This window comes from Verticillium nonalfalfae (genome assembly GCF_003724135.2).
Source record: "Verticillium nonalfalfae strain VnAa140/NRRL 66861 chromosome Unknown scaffold_215, whole genome shotgun sequence".
In the NCBI taxonomy this organism is placed as follows: Eukaryota; Fungi; Ascomycota; class Sordariomycetes; order Glomerellales; family Plectosphaerellaceae; genus Verticillium; species Verticillium nonalfalfae.
In genome coordinates, this window is record NW_021167440.1 from 14,008 (window position 1) to 32,925 (window position 18,918).

General features: G+C 57.0%; 6 protein-coding genes across 6 annotated transcripts; 5 read left to right on the forward strand and 1 right to left on the reverse strand.

The window, feature by feature from the left end:
• Positions 1 to 497: 497 nt before the first annotated feature.
• On the forward strand, positions 498 to 3,686 carry GPI13 (mannose-ethanolamine phosphotransferase gpi13; the record flags this gene model as incomplete). The annotated part of the gene is made up of 1 exon (XM_028638059.1): positions 498 to 3,686. One exon carries the CDS (start codon positions 498 to 500, stop codon positions 3,684 to 3,686), a length of 3,189 nt encoding a protein of 1,062 aa, XP_028490480.1.
• A 1,269-nt stretch (positions 3,687 to 4,955) lies between these two features.
• Positions 4,956 to 6,648, forward strand: D7B24_003874 (uncharacterized protein; the record flags this gene model as incomplete). The annotated part of the gene is made up of 3 exons (XM_028638060.1): positions 4,956 to 5,144; positions 5,205 to 5,279; positions 5,341 to 6,648. The coding sequence occupies 3 exons, from the start codon at positions 4,956 to 4,958 to the stop codon at positions 6,646 to 6,648; spliced, it is 1,572 nt and encodes a 523-aa protein (XP_028490481.1).
• A 4,056-nt stretch (positions 6,649 to 10,704) lies between these two features.
• On the forward strand, positions 10,705 to 12,519 carry D7B24_003875 (uncharacterized protein; the record flags this gene model as incomplete). The annotated part of the gene is made up of 3 exons (XM_028638061.1): positions 10,705 to 11,315; positions 11,389 to 11,996; positions 12,437 to 12,519. 3 exons carry the CDS (start codon positions 10,705 to 10,707, stop codon positions 12,517 to 12,519), a joined length of 1,302 nt encoding a protein of 433 aa, XP_028490482.1.
• Positions 12,520 to 12,527: 8 nt separating this feature from the next.
• Positions 12,528 to 13,642, reverse strand: D7B24_003876 (uncharacterized protein; the record flags this gene model as incomplete). Its single annotated transcript, XM_028638062.1, has 3 exons — positions 12,528 to 12,807; positions 12,933 to 13,057; positions 13,178 to 13,642. The coding sequence occupies 3 exons, from the start codon at positions 13,640 to 13,642 to the stop codon at positions 12,528 to 12,530; spliced, it is 870 nt and encodes a 289-aa protein (XP_028490483.1).
• A 1,089-nt stretch (positions 13,643 to 14,731) lies between these two features.
• Positions 14,732 to 15,128, forward strand: D7B24_003877 (uncharacterized protein; the record flags this gene model as incomplete). Its single annotated transcript, XM_028638063.1, has 3 exons — positions 14,732 to 14,773; positions 14,837 to 14,902; positions 15,027 to 15,128. The coding sequence occupies 3 exons, from the start codon at positions 14,732 to 14,734 to the stop codon at positions 15,126 to 15,128; spliced, it is 210 nt and encodes a 69-aa protein (XP_028490484.1).
• A 1,525-nt stretch (positions 15,129 to 16,653) lies between these two features.
• D7B24_003878 (uncharacterized protein) lies at positions 16,654 to 17,295 on the forward strand (the record flags this gene model as incomplete). Its single annotated transcript, XM_028638064.1, has 1 exon — positions 16,654 to 17,295. One exon carries the CDS (start codon positions 16,654 to 16,656, stop codon positions 17,293 to 17,295), a length of 642 nt encoding a protein of 213 aa, XP_028490485.1.
• Between the last annotated feature and the right edge of the window lie 1,623 nt (positions 17,296 to 18,918).

The window sequence follows — 18,918 nt, forward strand, 5'->3', positions numbered from 1 at the left end:
GATTGTATTTCGACCTATCTGTAGACCTCTGATGATGTACGAACCTTGAAAGATTTTGTTCTTTTCCCCATATCGACCAACCAAAAACTTTGCGTGCAATACAACAACATCAAGATCACTACATTTGCTTCGATGTGTTTCTCGAAACAGACAGCCCCAGGAGCTGGCTGACTGTCAGGTGCATAGGTAGGTAAGAAGCTCATGTAAGTAAAAGCAGCGAGGGCGTCGACCCCACACCACAGTACGTTCACAACCTTGAGGGTCCGTCCCGTCACGGCACGGACGACGTCGGCGCGACCCTCTCTCTGCCTTCCACAACTCCATTCTTTCTCCTACAGACTCTGCCTGCCATTGACCAGCACACGGCGAGTCTGCAAAGCCCCTTTCGATTCCCATGGCACAGTCCGTCCGCTCCTAACACTGTCTCTATTTTTTTTTCTTTCTTTCTTCTTCTTCTATTATCTGTCTGCTTCCCTGCCACGAAACCAGAGCCGGCCATGGCCCAACCGAACTCCAAACAGCCCGCCCCCTCGGCCGACTACAAAACCATCGCGGCGGAGTACGCCCGCGCCAAGCGAGCGAAAGAGGCGACCGACGCCGCGAAGCAACAACAACAACAACAAGATGGCGCGCCCAAGACGAAAGCAAACGCATCCGAACTCCAGCGCAAGGCGTTCGAGGCCCGCCGGAAGAGCGCCTTTGGGCGGCGCTGGTGGTGGGCCGTCGGCTTCTGGCTCTGGCTGCTCTGCATCCACGCCGTGGGCATCCTGCTCTTCACGAGCGGCTTCCTGCTGACGCGAATGGTGCTGGACGAAAAGTCCGAGTGCACCGTGCCGCCTGTCGAGCCGGCGGGGAGCTGGAAGGGGATGGGCACCGTCGAGGGCGGCTGCTGGCATCCCAAGTCCTTCGACAAGGCCGTCGTCGTCATCATTGATGCGCTGCGGTACGACTTTACCGTGCCCGTCGCCGACAATGCGCCCTTCCACAATGCGTTTCCCTTTCTGCACGAGACGGCGCTCAAGTCGCCGCAGAACGCCTTTCTCCGGCCCTTTATTGCCGACCCTCCGACGGCCACGTTGCAGAGGCTCAAGGGCTTGACGACCGGAACGCTACCGACCTTCATCGACGCGGGTAGCAATTTTGCGGGCACGGCCATCGAGGAGGATAACCTGCTGATGCAGATGAAGGGCCTGGGGCAGCGCATTGTTCACATTGGTGACGATACCTGGGTGTCCTTGTTCCCCGACTACTTCGAGCCCAACATCAGTCGCGCATACGACAGTTTCAACGTCTGGGACCTGCACACGGTCGACACTGGTGTCATTGATCACCTAGCGCCCCTACTTCAGCCCGAGAACAAGGGGAAATGGGATGTCCTCATCGGACATCTTCTTGGAGTCGACCATGCGGGCCACCGATACGGCCCAGATCACCCCGCCATGAAGGCGAAGCTGGAGCAGATGGATGCTTGGCTGCGCGACCTATCTACGCAAATCGATGACGATACCGTTCTGATTGTGATGGGGGATCACGGCATGGACGAAAAGGGCGACCACGGCGGCGAGTCCGACGACGAAGTTGAGGCAGCGCTTTGGATGTACAGCAAGAGGCCCTTCTTCGGCCGGACCGACCCCAATCATGTGCAGCCGCCCGCGACAGGCAAGGAACGCCCTGTCAACCAGATTGATCTTGTGCCTACGTTGGCCCTCTTGCTCGGTATCCCCATTCCCTTCAACAACCTGGGAGGGCCCATCGAGGAGGCATTTGCTGGTGTCAAGGGCAACGATTGGGCCAACCTAGCTGCCGTCTCGCGGATCTCGGCTGCCGGCACACAGCGATACCAAGATTCCTACTTCGCTGCACGTGGCATGGAGAGCTCGTCCAAGTCGAGCCCAACCCATGCGAGCTGGACCCAGGCGCATAGCGCGTGGGCTACCAAGTCGTGGTCCGCTTCCTACCAGTCTTTCAGGAATTTCCAGGAGGAGACCCTGCAGGTGTGCAAGGATCTTTGGGCACGGTTCGATGTGCCCAAGATGATCACGGGCATCATCGTCATGGCGGCGGGTGTCATCATGCTGCTAGTATATGCGTCCCGCGACGAAGACGAGGATTTCGCAGCCACAGACATCGAGCTTGACTTTGCCGAGAAGAAGCTTGAGCTTCAAGGCATCGTGGGCGCTGCTTCGCCGGAGTATACGCAGCTTCACAAGAACATCGTCGTTGCGGCTCTTGTGGGCGCCATCCCAGGAGCATTCGCTGGGGCTGCCGGCTCTCAGCTCCTCGGCGTCAACGATCTGACCTATGCAGCGGCGGCTGCTGCTTTCGCTAGTATTGTGACCGCTCTTGTAGCTCTCACAGACGCTGGAAAGGGCCTTCTCAACATTCTGCCCACCTCCGTCTGGGGCTGGCTTTCTGTCCTATTTACTGTCAGTCAGTCTGTTGGATTTGCGTCCAACTCGTATACCATCTGGGAGGATTCAATCCTCCTCTTCTTCATCTCCACATTTGGCGCCATCAGTGCTGTCGCCTCCTTTTCCATCCCCTCTCCTGTGGAGCGCACCCTTGCCGTCTACCACTCGGTTCTCTTTATCGTTCTGGGCAGGGCAGCCTCCTTTTCCAAGCTTTGCCGCGAGGAGCAGATGCCTTATTGCACATCAACCTACTATGCCTCGTCGTCATCCTCGACGTCGGCTGGATGGCAGCTTCTCATCCCCTTCGTTGTTGCTTTTGCTCTTCCTGCTATTATCAAGTCGTTCCTCGTGCCTTTGCGGTCATGGGAAGGCCTGGGCCCAACCTGGATTGGCTACATCTACAGGGCTGGCCTCTTCATGGCCGCTCTCTACTGGGTTCTTGATGCTGCAGACAACGGCGAGTGGGTCCCTGGTCTCCCTGAGCAGACGCTCAAGACAATCGCTGTGTACGTGGCCCAACTTGTTCTCGCCCTTGTCTTTGTGGCTGGGACGACAGCCTTCGTCTGGGCACCCCCTCTGGTATCGGTCGTGCAGTCTCGCGCCCCCGACGGCAGCAACAAAGTCGTCATTCTTGGGTACGGCAACACCAACGGCGCGCGCTATCTACTCCTGCCAATGAACCTCCTCGCCGGCTGCATCCTCTTGTCGAAGCCCATGGGTGGCGGCGCCCTCGCCCTGGTCTTCTGGCAGACGATGTCGCTCATGGAGATTCTCGACCTGAACGGCCTGACTGCTGAGTCGATTGGCCCTGTCATGCTTGCTCTCCTCGGCAACTTCGCCTACTTCAAGACCGGCCACCAGGCCACCCCCTCGAGCATTCAGTGGGACAGTGCCTTTATCCCGCTCTTCACGATCCGCTACCCATGGACACCGATCGTTGTGGCCCTCAACCACTTTGGTGCGCAGATCATCGCGGCGTCAGCGGTGCCTCTTGTGGTGCTGTGGAAGGTCGGACCCAAGAGAAAAGGCGTGCTGGAGAGTGCCAGTCGAGCGCTGGCGGCGTTTGTGTCCTTCTTTGCCGTCGAAAGCTTGGCAACCATGGCTTGGGCAGGGCATTTGAGGAGACACTTGATGCTGTACAGGGTGTTCTGCCCGAGGTTTATGATGGGTGCTGTCTTGTTGCTGGTTGTGGATCTGGTGTGCATCGTGGTGACGCTGGCGGGTGTGAGGTCAAACACTCTGTCTGTGAGTGAGGTGTTTGGATTCGCCGACTGATGGCACTGTATCAACCAGTATGGCCCGCATCCTTGGCTGTAGCATTATCAAAAGGTTCTGTAAGAGATAGACCCCTGGGCTCCGAGCAGCAAGGAGCAACATGTAGAATATTGTTTTGCATGCCCGACCTCTCGTCGATGCCGTTCACGATATGCAAATTCCAGGTACATGCATGGCCTCACGCGGTGCGATGATCTTTCGCTGTTTGCGTAATGGTCAGCAGCATCTGAGTGATTTTGCCTCATGGCCATAAGAGGTACAAGCTCTGAGAGCTTGGTGGAGCCGGCCAGATGGTGTTCCAGTCTACTCTGAGACATGACCTTCTGCCCCAAGCGTCGTGTACCAAAACGCCAATGGCATTTGATGACCACGTTGAAGCATGGACCACACTGCGCGCTGTCGTGTGCCGTCAGGCTGCGCTTAGCTTTTAGAGGGAGCACCCAAGCTGCTCCCGGCTCCTGTCACAGCTCGAGAGTCAAAGATTGGGCCTTCGCACCTTGACGGGTCGCAACCGCAAGGCGGCGGCAGGTGGGGCAAGGACGCGATGATTAAGCTGCCTAGATGGTACATTGACCTAGCTCGCAGCTACATGACACGTCGCGGTGCCCAAGCGTGCCCACCGAGTCTCCCCCCCTTGCGTGCAAAGTCCTCCTGGCTGGATCTTGGGGAAAGCACAGGGCAGGGCGTGATCACCCGGGCGTGTTTTTTTTCCACCACCTTCCCCCGAGGCCCTTCCCGTCTGTCGTCTATCTCCCCCAAGTCAAATCCCAATCCCGTCCGTCCATCACTCGCGACTACATCACCACGACTGCATCTCAGCCACGTCCCTCCAACAATCTCTTTGTGCCCGCACACATACCCGACGTCTCTCCCTCCCTGCCCTCCTCTGTTCTTCATTCTCCTCCCTCCAACGTCCACACCCATCCTCCTCCTTTCCGTTGCTGCGGCCTTTGGAACCCTTCCTTACATAATTTCGGCTTTTGGTCCTTGTTCTCGAAACGGAACTCCAACCCATTGCGACTCGGTCCTTTCGAACGATTGCCCTGCCTCGTACCTCAAGGTAAGCCATCAAGCTCGGCGCCCCTTTCTGCGTCCATCTCTGCAAGACCCCTTGGCCCTAACTCTGTATGCAGCGAAGCAGCTATACGCACACTCGTCGTCGCCTACGTACAACGAGTCTAATCCCACCCACATCGGTTCGGTCGACATCGTCAGACCCGATCATCCCGGTTCGAGTTGCGCCAGATCAGAAATTCCACGTTCGCAACCATGGCGGCCAACGGAAACTTCACGGAGAAGGAACAGTACAAGGGCAATGCCGATCAATCGTCCGTCGCTGCTGCCACTGATTTCTCTCCCTCTTCGGCTTCTAACGCCAACCTCAGTAAGGATGAGGTCGGTTGGTACTTCGTTGAGCAGTACTACACCACCCTGAGCAAGACACCCGAGAAGCTTCACGTACGTTGCCTGCCTGAACGCTGCCATGCTGTCATCGGCCTGCTAATCAATCCCCTGAAGCTCTTCTACGGCAAGCGCTCCCAGTTCGTCTACGGCAAGGAGGCCGAGGTTGCCACAGTGTCCGTGGGTAGAAATGTGAGTAGCCCCACTGGTCTGCCTCGTCGTTTCTCGTCTGACCTCGTTTTCTTTCTCTCAGGCCATCCAGGAGCGTATCAAGGAGCTCGACTTCCAGGACTGCAAAGTCCGCGTCACCAATGTCGACTCTATGGCCTCGTTCGACAACATTGTCATCCAGGTCATCGGCGAGACCTCCAACAAGGCTGCTGAGCCCCAGAAGTTCGTCCAGACCTTCGTCCTCGCACCGCAGCCTTCCGGCTACTTCGTTGTCAACGATATCCTGCGCTTCGTCAACGAGGAAGGCGAGGAGGAGGCCGTCGTCGAGACCCAGGAGGAGCAAGTGAACATTGAGCCCAGCCCCCCCGCCGCTGAGGCCGAGAAGGCTCCCGTCGAGGCCGAGGAAGAGACTAAGGACGAGCCCGCCATTGATGCTGACGAGGTCGACAAGAAGCTCGAGGATTCCGTCGAGGAGACTGCCGCCAGCACTGACGAGGCTGCTAGCGATGCTGACGAGGCCAAGGCCGAGGAGCCCGTCGAGGCTGTGCCTGAGGCTGCCGCTGAGACGAACCCGGAGACTGTTGCCGCCGAGGTTGCGCAGGACGACGTCAAGGAGGCTGAGAAGCCTGCCGACCCCAGCCCGACTCCCGTTGCTCCTCCTGCCAAGGCCGAGAAGCCTGTTGCTGCTGTTCCCGCCAAGCCCATGTCTTGGGCCAGCCGCGCTGCCGCTGCTGTCGGACCCAAGGCCGCCCTTCCTCTCCCCAAGGCTGCTGTCCCCGCCGCGAAGTCGACTGCCCCCACTTCAGCTACTCCTGCCGCTGCCGCCGCTGCAGCCGCGTCCCCTCAGCCCAGCGCCGCCGTTCAGCAGCCTACCGAGTCCAAGGAGGCTTCCCAGGCTGCCACCGAGTGGCAGTCCGTTTCTGACTCCAAACGCCAGAACCGCCCCCAGTCCATCTCCGGCCCTCCCACCGAGAACAAGGACACCCTTGGCTACGTCAAGTATGTGACCGACAAGGTCAAGACTGAGGACCTCCGCGCTGCTCTCGCCGCCCACGGCGAGCTCACCTACTTCGATGTCAATCGCCAGAAGAACTGCGCCTTTGTCGAGTTCGCGACCGCTGCCGGCTACCAGGCTGCCGCCGCCGCTAACCCCCACACCGTCAACGGCGAGACAATTCACGTTGAGGCCCGCCGTCCCAAGGCTGGCGCATACGGTGGCAGCAACTACGCTTCCGGACGTGGCGGCGCTCCCAGCCGCGGACGCGGCGGTTTCGAGGGCCAGCGCCAGGGAAGCCAGGGCGGTGGCCGTGGCAACTTCACCGGCGGACAGGGCCGTGGCCGGGGTGCTCCCCGCGGCCGTGGCGCCTCGCAGGCTGCCACCAACGCTTGAGAAACGGCAGCCTTTGAGCGCGCTGCAGGGCACATGCATGGCCGAGGGTTGGTATCACACGCATGATGAAAACCCACGGTTCGGTGGATGATGCCGATTCCACCTTTTACCTTACCAGTCGCAGCATCTCGCGCGCTTACTGTCGACTTGTAACTACACCCCGATCATATCCTCCCTCTCCTTTCCTCTCTCCAGGTAACCTCCCAGGGTACTTGGACTGCGAGAAGACAAAAGCTGGTTATTGTTTTCGGAACCCCTTTTTATTTATTCATGTCGTCTTTTCCACGGAGTTCGAGTCGGACGGGGCGTGGTTGTGATGGCCATTTTCCGGGCAGCTTGACCTCAGGTTCTGCGTGTTTTTTTTCCCCCGAACCCCTGGGCACTCTTCTGTTCCTCCCCGAGCATGGCCACTCAGCATTTGCATTTCGACCGTTTGTTGGTCTTTTTCTGGCGGCGGGCGACGGGAAAAGCACGGGGTAATCTAGCAAAGCAGGCGTCGGGTCTCTCTCTCTCTCTCTCTATGTCTCTCCTCTGGGCGGTGGCCCAGCCGCTCACGAATGAGGCGACGAAAAGTGTATATTTGACGAAGGCGAGTTTGGCGGTCGTCGCCGCAGGGCAGGTGGGCAAGCAGGTAAAATCAGGTGGGTGGGGGGATATGTGCGTGCTCGTCGTGAGCGGACTGCCCACCTGGCAATGGGCGGATTTCAGGGATGGAAAGGGGGATTGGGCGCTGTATTATAGTGGGTAGGAAGCGTCTGGAGGCAAGCAGGCAAGCTCGCGAGCATGGGCGAGCTACCTCATCAAGATGAGACGTCTGAAGCAGGACGCAAAAGAGGCTGTAATGAAAAGTAGGGACGATGATTGCTAATTCCGACTCTTTGTCCGTCATTCATGTCAAGTCTGGTATTGCGAGGCATTCTATGATCTTTTGTGTATTACTATCTGCTATGTCATGTTCGGGGAACGGGCAAGCACTTCGCAGCCACCTTCTTGATGCGGCGAGGCGATCGCTGGCAGCCGAGTCCGAGGAACAAGACGAGAGAAGTCTTGGAAGACCCCTCCATTCTCCCTCCTTGGTGGCCCGTCTGTCCCGCTTTCTCGGGCGAGATGTACAATAGTGGCAGGTCCAACTGCCGGACCAGGCAAGACCAGCAGGGCCCGTTTCGGCGCCGAGGCCAACGACTGATGACAACCCCTCAGGGGTCACGAGCACGAGCACGAGCACGAGCATGAGCACGAGCACGGAGCACGAACATGAGCATGGGCACACGGAGCACGGTAGGCAGGCACAGTAGCACAAGCGCGCAGTGTGCATGTGGCAAACCCTGTCTGGCAGCAGGCTGATTCTTGACTCAATTGGCTTCAGGGTAAAAGGGGGAGATCGACAAGCGTCCGACAAGCGTCGTATGCCGGCGCTGCACGAAGCAATACGAGAAGAAGAAGAAATCAGGTGCGGGAGGAGGATGGCTCGAGATGTGGGAGGCTTAGGCAAGGCGATTTGCTGTGATGTGCGGGTATGTCACTGTCTTGTCGTGCTCATCATGAAGGGGCGAGGGGCGGGCGGAAGTCCAACTGAGAGGAAGGGGGGGCGTGGGCGGCGGCGAACAGGAACAGGGGGCGGGAGGCGAGGGGGGCTTCTGGAAGTGTTCCTTGGGCGAAGGATTCAATGGTGCCAAGAAACTGGAGCGGTAAGCTTAATGCTAGCAAGCTGCTGCTGTCGCAGGGATCAGGCATGAGCACGCCGTTCGAAGAGTATCGTGTCAAACGAATGAAACTTGAAGCTCTTCTTCGTATGTTTGTTCATCGGTTTGCCTTGACCATCAGGACGAGGCGGCCCGTGAGCGAAGAGTTGCGCGTTGCCACTAGATGGTGCCCAGGAGACAACAGACGCCATGTTGCTGTGCATCGATCATTTCCAGGCAAGCCTTGGTTGTTGCTAGGGCGTCGGTGTTGGTGGGTTTGTAAAAGAGGAGCCGTGATGATGAATCCAACGGAGATGATATCCGTTCATGGCTTCGCGCGCGGCTATCCGGGCATGGCGCTGGGGGTTGAGGATGGGGTACGACGAATGAGTGCGATGATGAAAGGGGACGACGGTCTAACAGGAGGCTCACGGCGACTCCGCTGTAGATGCGATCGGCAACTAAGGTGCCAAGGGAGGGAGATGGTGGAGGGGGAGGTCGTAGCCGCCTTTGGTGGCTGCATGATTTCCAGACTTGGAGGGGGGCAATGGCGATGCAGGATGGAAGAGAGGAAAGCAATAAGGCACGGCAGCAGGAGTACGGGGAGAAGAGGCCTTGGAGCACATATGACAGCATGTACATGTAGGTATGCTGCGAGGTAAGGTGAGGTAAGGGAAGGTAGCTTGCTTGGGTAGGTAGTTGCGGCGGAGGAAGTGAGCCGACCCAGATTTGATGCGACCTCGGAAATCCACCCGAGCTGTGGGTTCTTCACTTGTCCTTCCCTATTCTATCTTTGATCACGACATCTCCTGCCTCTCATGTCGGGTATCCCCATCAAATGCTTCAGTCTGGCCGTCAGCCTGGGTCGTGCTTGAGATGGATCAGATGGGTATGAAGAAGGACCTACCCAGAAGGGCCTAGCAGATCTCACGCCCTGGCCTGTCCACCCAACCCCTGTGGCCTCTACGACCACCCCCCGCGAGGCCGCCGGCCGGGAGAACCCCCTAACTTTGCACCTGCCTCAAAGCTTCCACCCTTGTAGGATAGCCGGTAGGGAGCCCCTACCCGCTGTACATGTACGTTTACCATGTACATGTACGCTGTGCCCCATACGTGCCCCATGCCCCATGCTACCCTCCTGTCCCATGCGACTGCCCCAGGCCACGGCCCCATGCCACGGCCCCGAGCTCCTCCACTCACAGACACCATACCATCCATCACAGCACCCAGCGGATCAGCATCCAACTTTAACCTATGCCTCGCCTCTCCACCAGCTCGAACCCAGTCCGTCTACCTAGGTTGTAGATGTACACCCACGCGCACCAGCGGATCACGACAGTTCGTCGCTGCTGCTCCCGCCGCCGTCACAATATCCTCCGAAGAAGCACCTCACCATGGCTCCAAGCAGAAGTGCTGCCCGCCGTCTGCTTTCCGCGCCTCCCGACCCATGCCCACGTCGTGGTCCTTTCGCTGCGATTGGCGCGGTCACTTTTCTGCGTGCTGATTGCCATGAGTTCGCGAGATCTGTTTCGTCTTTTCCCCATCCTTCTAGAATGCTTCTTCTGCCCCTTCTGGAAGCTGTGTCCCCTCTCTCCTCTTCTCCTCTTGGACTACTCCTCCACCGTCATCCGTCTTCTGCCTCTTCATCTTCACCAAACAAACTGCTGTATCAACGCTACCCCCATCTCGTGTCTTGTTGAGCGATTTGTCACTGGCTCCGAGGTGTCATATTGCGCCCTACCTTATATGGACCCTTGACATGACTTGACTCACTTCAGTTCCGCTGCTCACCCACAGCCGTACCTTGCTTTGTGTCTGTGCCTTTCACCGCGCCCTTGCAACACGACAACTCACATTTCTTCCGTCTTAGCCGCAAAACTTATTTCTTTTCTTTACTTGATGAAAACGAACCATCTGCGCGTCCCCTGCTCTATCAAGACAAGTGAGTTGCGCAGACAGCACTGGCTGGTGCCAAGACGGTAGTCCCAGACTCAACATTGACCCAAACCTGAAGGCAACGGTACCTTCTCACACAACCTCTGGCCAGCGGCTTTCTTTCAGCCGAATGAGCCTCATGACGACCAAAACCACCTCGTGTGCGTCAGCCAAATTTACTTCTAGATCGAGTCGATGAACGAGCTTGAGCGGGCCGAAATTGCCGCAGCAGCTCCCACCTGCCTATCCAGCTCTTGTACTTACATTCGGGTTGCAATCTCAATCCAAGCACCGACATCGACCTCCATCATGATGATTGATGGCTCCTCTGGGACCAACCACCACCCTCGGACAACCTCTGTTCGCCTTACCACGCCCCATCACACCTTTGCTTCCTCTCCCCTACGCCTCGTCATCTAATAGCATTGGAGCCACTCTCATGAGTTCTCGTTTTGCCGCAGGCGGCGAAGGCTTCTGGACCGCAGCCTCACGTTCCATCTCATCCTCCTCATCTTCAACATCTACTCCATCCTCTACCACATCTACCGCCCGCCATGATGCCTACGGCCGCCGCCTCTCTGTCGAGGAGGACTTGTTCTATCAACAGCTCATGACAGCCGACCCGAGGCCGCCTTCGGAACCACCACCCCCCTATCGACCACAGGCTCTGCGTCCGGCATCATCCCTCATCTCCGTCACTGATGATCGCCGACAGCAACCTCAGCAGAGGCAGGCCCTCATCGAGTTGCCGCCGAAATACCACACCGACATTGATCTCGCTGCCGTCTGGGAGCTGAAAATGGAACTCGAGGACGCCGTGGACCGCGCCGATGACCGCACCTGGCACACTGTCATTGTCCAATTACGCGGCACCAGTCTCAAGCTTTACAGCGTCAAAAAGGAGTGGACGCAATGGGGCTGGGGCGCCGCACGCGAGTGGGCATCTTCTAACCAGTCTCCCGATAATCCGCCCTGGGCTCGTCGAGCGACCCTTCTGCGGACCTACCACTTACAGCACGCCGACATTGGTATTGCTGCCGACTACAAGAAGTAAGTACTCATCATATATGAACACGTGGGTCAGAACCCCTAGCGGCAAGGGGCAAAATGACTAACAGAATAGACGACGAAACGTCATTCGCCTCCGCCTCGAAACAGACCAGCTGCTGCTGTCATGTCTCGAGTCTGCCACCTTTGTTCGCTGGCTTGACGCCTTTTTTGCCGCCATAGCTATAGCAGCCCCCCTCGACGAACGCGAGTATCCCGCCGATCAGTCCGTACCCCGTTCTCAACGGACACGATGGCTGCAAGCTCAGCGACGCGTGTCGAACGCGGGGAGGGTGAGCTATCCCGTCCCGACGCCACGACCACTAGGCGGGCTGACGCTCGCGCCGAGGGCGTACTCCCCAAGCATCACTTCGAGTCTGAGCCTGAGCTCGCACCTCGACATGGACGCCGATCCATATCCGTCGCCTGAAATGTCAGATGGTACACAGGGCATGGCGGGACAAGGTATGATCCAGGGCCAGGTACCATCTGGGGGCTCGACGCCCGCGTTGTCGAGGCGATCGACAACCGGGTCGGCAAGCTTTCGGAGGCTCGTTGCTGCGGCTGGAGGCGGCGAAGTCGATGGCAAATGGGCGCCGCCGCGCGAGACGTGGGATCCAGCGGATGACATGCGGTATGCGCGGCTTTGCTTCGCCATCCTGCTATACCGCAGCCCGAGGAAGAGTGAGTGTGTCATTCGAGGAGGCACGCGATGGACGATAAACTGGGAGACGGGGAGGAAAGTGAGAGTCTTTCCTCCGCGGTATGGGGAGTGGAGCGTGGGCTCGAAGAGAGGCACGTCACTCCTGATGTGACAATATGCATAATTCCCTACTGCATGGCCCAGGCCCCACTCCGGCGCCAGATGGGCACATGGTAAGTAGTACGGTCACGAATGGGAAGTCAAACTGAATGGAGGCAGCTGGGGTGTGTTACTCTTTGGCATTATATATAAGCCGCGCCGCGGCTGTCATGGCGTCGTGGGCATCATTATAGCATACATAGCGTGGTGTACAATGGGGCGCGAGCCCCATTTTGGACTTGGCGTCCCTCTTCCCTTTGCGTGTAATCCTGTTTCGAGATGGCAGTCAACCTGATCGGCTTGCTTTGACTTGTCACCCAAGTCGCATCTGAGCTCGCTGCTGAGGTGCACAGCGCAGTCAATGGCGTATTGGGTGTCTCGGACAACCGAAGAAAGGAGAAGTGAGCTCCATTCTATATTCCTGCAATACCGTTGTCTGCCTTGCGTGCCTCAGCAGCAAGCTCGGGCGCCACTTCGCCGAGAAGATCGTTGGCGCCATCTATGTCAGCAACGACGCCGTCCAAGTCAGCAAGCAGAGCGTCCATCTCGGCACGCTGGGCCTGTATCGTGGTAAAAAGGTCCTCGTTCTCCATGCGCGTGTTCTGGAGAGCGGCGCTCAGGTGCGAGTAGGCATGAGCGAGCGGCGGGTGAAGATGGCCCTTGATCACAGCTTCAGGGGGCAGAGAGTGCGGGCTGTTCCGTCCGTCAGCTGATGTCTTGATCCGGAGAAACCGGGCTGTTCGAGCCAGCTGCTCGCCTCCTTGGGTCTGAAAGAAGGGGCGCCGGCACTGGTGTTTCAAGGGCTCAATGGGACTCACGGTATCGGTTCTGGCGCGTCGGCTGGGTGTTCGCCCTTTTGCCGATCCGCCTCGGCGACGAGGGCCTCGAGCTCGTTCAGCTTGCGCACGAGGTCCCTCTCGTCAAGGATGGCCTGGAAATCCTTCTGTGGTACCCGTCAGCATGCGATGTCTCTCTGCGCCTCGTCATCTTGCATGTTGTGTTTGCTCTCTGTTTCACACGCACGCGAAAGGGGGATTCTCGCAGGGAGGAGAGATGAACGCACGTTGCAGCGGTCCTCGAGGTAGTCGACCATTTGCTTCTGCACGTTGCGCAGGGCGTTGGGCGCGTGGGCGGCAATGGTCGGGAAGCAGGCGGCGAAGTTGTCGTACTTTACGCGGGCCAGCGTGCGCCGCAGGGCCTCGTCGTACATTTTGATGAAGCGGGCCGCGCGGTAGCCCGGCGCGACGGGAGTGTGTTTCTCGGGGAGCGGGGGCGACGCGGGGGCTGCTGCTGCTTCGTCTTGGTCGGCTGGCTGCTGCGGCGCGTCGGGGGCTGGGTCCCGCGGGGGGTTGTCTGGCGAGGTGTCCATTTCTGTGGGTTCTGGGTTGGGAGGCGGTGGCGGGTTGTCTGAGGGCGGTGGTTGTGACATTGTTAACAGGTGGTGGCTGTACGCGCTGCCGTTGGACGCGATGTCGCGATGCTGGAGTTGGTGTTGAAGTCGCGTTGACCGGGCGCGATAGGTGGGCATGTGGATGTTCGCATGTGGTAGAGCTTCGATAGCGGGGTGGTCTTGATGACTCAGCCGGGACCCCCTGCGCTATCTAGGTACCTACCTTCGGTACTCCTCGAATTCAGCTTTCACAAGCCCTTGATCAACGTATTGACAAAGACAATCGCTACGACTCATCAGACTCATAACCATATGAGATCATACATTATGGTCGTATCTGCAACATACGTAGATTTCTGGCTTTACCACGGGGCAACACGTCGTTACATGGCGTCACATGTCGCTTTGTTAATAAACCGATCACGTTGTGATGGCTTCGAACTCAAAACGCCTTCGTATAGGAAGAAAAGCCCCATCGCTTTGAATAAGATGTCAATGCGATCTCGAGACGCGCTCCGTGTTGTCTCTTTCACATCTGGATGCTGACTACACGGGCCGCGTGCCAACATTGAACATGTGTCTGCCATGTGGCGGACTTGACGTGTTGCGCTTCGATCAGCGCTGTCTATCCCAGATGCGAGTCCGCATACGACCCTGTTCGAACACAGCAAGATGACAGATGCAGATGAGTTTCCAACTATTCCAAAAACAAGTCCGCAAACGACCCCGTTGGCCGACAGCGCCAGGACATCTTTATGTGCGCTGCGACAAGATTCCCAGGGATAAATGCGGCCTGTCTGTCAATCTATCTTCGGGCAGACATGAGTGCTTCAACTGTGGCCTTGTTCTGGTGAGCCCTGTGGCAGAGAATTCTCCCTGAGTTGGGTGAACTCAGGTGCTCGGCTGCCTTGATCGGTACTGTCAAGTTTTCATGTGAACTCGCCGTCTTCGACACGTTTATTGCCACTCTGCAGTCAGCTTGTTGAAGGTTGCTTTGTAGAAGTCACAAACTTGCAAGCCGCACCTGTCCTCACGTCAATTCTCTTGGCTCTCCATAGAGACGAACCACGACATTCAGAGAAATGCGGCGAATGCGGAGCCTGCGAATTTCAGAGGCGCCTGAGAGCTGGAACAGGAAAGGTTGTGTTAAAGGCTTCAGCCAGGGCTTGCATCAGTACGTGTTGAAGCCTCCTTGATGTCCCTCCTTCCATCAGATCATCCATCACTATGTGCCTCAGCCTCGGCCAAACGGGGCTCTCGTCCCTCACAGTGAGTCATCATATTCGAGACGGACGTATGCGTACGCTCTCACTGACACAGCTGTCCGCTCAGGTGCCGGCCACCTTCTTCATTGCCATGGCTCCCACTCCTACGCCTCTGCGGCAGCCAGAAAGAGTTGTGACATGGCCAACACTCGACCCCTCCAGCAGAGACTCAAAGATGACAAGACCCTGGACAAGCCCATACGTCGGATGTCGCTGGGCGCATATGTGGACCTAGAATCTAGACTGACGCTCTACAGACTAAAGAACGCATCGTTCGCGCCGAGAATGCCAGTGCCAACGGTTTCGACACTCTTGGTCACTACGCCGGCGTCGTCGTCGCTGCCAATGTCGTCTTTTGAGAGAATTGAAAGAGAATCGCAAGTTTGCTCCTCTCTGCACTCTCATCTGATTCGTGGGCCAGACAGTTACCGCCACCCTGTTCTTCAAGGCCGCGGGCGCCTTGTCCACCTGATCCGCTTCTGGGTTCCTCTTGTGACGTGTGCAATTGCACTGTTGTACGTGTCTGCTCAGGGAATACCATGTCCTTCTTTCCTGTTCCATATAGAACCAGGTTGACAATACGAAGACGATTCAACTGCTCCTTAATTTACCTCTTTTTGTTACGATTCTGTGAGGAAAACTCGGGCCTGTGGCACTCGCATGGTCCCATGTCCGCCCTGCCGGCATCCTTCTTCCGAATCGTCCCACCGCCCGCGCGCCATTGTCACTCGCATTCGGTGTGTCGCGATGCCACAAGACGTCTCTCTCGGACGAAGCTGGCAGTCCACCCCCACGTCTCGAGCGCACGTTGATAGTACAGGATACCGCCCACACGGTTTTCGAGGCTTCGCGAGACGTGCTTCTTCCGGAGCTCGCCGAACGGTCCGACTCGCCTCACCTTCCCATAAACCCTTGCAAGTTGAGTTTGTCACTTACTCGGCACGCATCACCCTCAAGCCACGGTCATCCGATTCTCTTCTCCTCGAACACTCTCGTGACCTCAACCGATTGCGAAAACCGCTAGGCGCCGTTCCTGGCCTCCGAGGCCGTGTTGCCCATGAGACGATGCTGGGATTTGTAGCATGTAGCACAATATCTCTGAGCCAACCGCGAAGTAAGGGCTGATGAATGAAGCGTTCAGCACGCCTGTACTGCCTGGAAGCCGCTACTAACCAGGTGATACTGTCTACTTCTACATTGTCAACTGCCTGCCTGCCCCTAAGTCCACTTGATACCTGTGGTTCATCGAGGGGAATGATTCAGAGGCTTTGACGGTAAATAACTGGGAGGGGCAAGACTAAACTTCTCTCCGCAAGAGGAGCAGCTATTTCCTAGCCAAAGCCCTCGCCTCTTTCATCTACGCACCCAACAAAGCAGGCTTGCTGAGCTCACGAACTCTTTCGGTGATCAAACCTCAACCCTTGATACGCCAGTAAGTCCAGGTTCTTCATTGTCTTCCGTTCATCAAGAATCAACCGAGCTGTTCGCGTCACGCCCAGATGACCTTTGAGGCAAAATCTGGCGTACGGTGTGAACTCCATGCCCTGAACGTCTGCCATGCACATTCGTATGAGTCGCATCATCTGGCTGTTTTTTCTCACTGCCATCCATGGCTGAAGCCCCGTGCATCGTCCTTCGAAATTTCGACTTCTGTCAAAGAATCATTGAACGAACTCCTGAAAGCAGTATACTTATTCAAGTTCAAGTGAAGGCAAGCGCCTGGGCACCGAGAAGCTTTCACATGTTCATCCTCATATCATTTCACGAGGCACTATTGACCATGCGTACCGTACGCTCCTAGCTTTGTAAAACTCGCCGACAGAGACTCTTCGCCCCTTATCGAGATCATACCCGAAGCGGTCGGCCAGACAGCATCAAGACACAATGTCGCCATTCAGCAAATTCGTCCTCGGCTTGAGCCTGGTGACGGCCATCCTCGGCGCCGCCGGTCCCGTCATCACAGTTCCCGCTACAATCTTAACCGTTACCGGCCCCGTCTCCCATGCTGCCATCGACACCTCGATCAGCTGCATCAAAGACTGGTGCCAGGACGGGGTGTCTATGTGTCTCTACTGGGGCGGCGTCACTAGCTGGGACGTCTCTCATGGAGTGATCCCTGGCATGACCCAGACCGTCTTCTCTGAGCCCTGCACCGTTTCCGCTGCCGCTTCTACGACTTGGACCAATGTTTTCATTGACGGCGAGACACTTGACAGCAAAACGGACATTGATTTCAATGGTATATCGCCGGTGACAGCCAAAGCTGTCGTCAATTCCACAAGCTCATCTGTCGGCAACGTGACGACTACCCCATCGACGAGCAGCATCTTGTGCAATCCGACGTACTGTCAGGACAGTACCTTGTACTGCCACTACTGGGCGGGCGTGACGGGCTGGGATGTTTCGCTAGGGCTTGTGCCTGGGATGCAGCGCAGTTCAATTGGGGAGTGTAAGCCCGTGACGGGCTCGGCCTCTCTGATTGATTCCGCCGCGGTCACGGCCACGGCCACGAGTACAGCAACATAAACGCCCACAGGCGCTATGTCTTTCGAGAAGGAGACGTACCAGACGACTTCAGGTGGTGTCCTTGGACAGGCGCTTGCCGTTCCAGATGGGGATACCGAAGGGTATCACTGGGGTAGACTGGTGATAGAAGGCAATGTTCCCTTGGGAGACCAGCCCATGGAGGGATTAATTATTGAAGTCCAAAACGTCGACGCAAAGGCTGTGTCTATCAGCTCGCACGACATCGATGATTCTGGTGAAATTGTTCGTTTCGACGTTATGAGACCTATTTCGAGACTTTCGCGTATATGAGGGGCATAGTGGCGCTCGAAGTGTTTCCACGCGAGCCTTGGAAGGCGAAATGAGATCGCAATCCAAGGGCGATTGACAAGTCGTAAGTATTGCTTATGCGTTGAGTGACTGATTCTCATTCTCATTCTCAAACACGATCATGAGCGCGTGGAGGCTCACTATGAGAAGTGCTTGAAGACCACCCCTAAGCCCAATCCCGATGGTGTTACGTAAGAGAGAAAATGGGGCACACAAATGCCAGTGAAGTTTGCCGTGGTTGTATCAACGGTGCTCGAGGGAGATGATGCAGATGACGGACATGAAGGAACAGATGGCAGACAGACAAAGCAAGGGACTTTCGCTCTTCTGACAACGGAGGGCGAGGCGCGTGGTTCATCATTGAGTCGCCGACAGGCATGCATCGAGTCGCTCTGACCCAGAGTCTGGCAATGTATCAAGAATGTACGTGAGAAGCGAAAGCACATGTCTAGTCGCCTACCTTGTGCGCTACCTTGGACTTCGGACACTAATCAGGTAAGGCTTGACAGTGATGAATCACCCATATACACCTGTACGCTCGCGCAGGGCTCAAACTTTTTTCTCACCCTCCAACACGACTCGCGCGCCAGACCTGGCTTGAGCTGCTGATGGTAAAAGCACCCGACACAGTCAAAACCGCATCTGGGGATGGCTGATTATGCCGAACGCATGTTTAGCGATGGTCTGGGGACTCGATCCGCAGGCAAGCAAGCTAGAGCAAACTGGAGTTGAGGATGCCTGGAGAGAGGCGTCGGGAACAGGCACACTCGGTTGCCTTGCGCAAGGCAGACGCGTCATGATGCCGCCACGGACGAACGCCCCGGTTTTGTCTGGGGGTGAACCATGATTTGATGATGACATGCTGATGGATTGCTGGATTGCTGGATGATATCCAACGATGATGTTTTTTTGCATGCATGTGAAGTTGGTATGGAGGGGGTCTTTGGTTTGGGTTAGGTAAGGAGGCACAGGGTGATGCACCCGCGCACTATTAACTGACTGCCTCAGGGGCGAGAGCAGAGAACCAGGGAGGAACCAGGCGGCAAGGATCTATTGGCCCTACTGAAGGCAAGACCAGGCTTGGCATCCCCTTCCCCGTCATTTCCAGAGATCAGATTTGGGAACATGGTGGAGACGCACTGTCCTGTGCCTTGCTTCTGCCTGTTATCTAACAGGAACTTGTGACCAAGACACTCAACATGCGCTAAAACCCACTCCATCCAGTACCGTGTGAAACAGTGCGAAAACAGCCCCCTTGCCAGCGATAACAATTTTTCCCATTCATTCCCGCCCGGTCCTTTCCTCCCCAAGCCA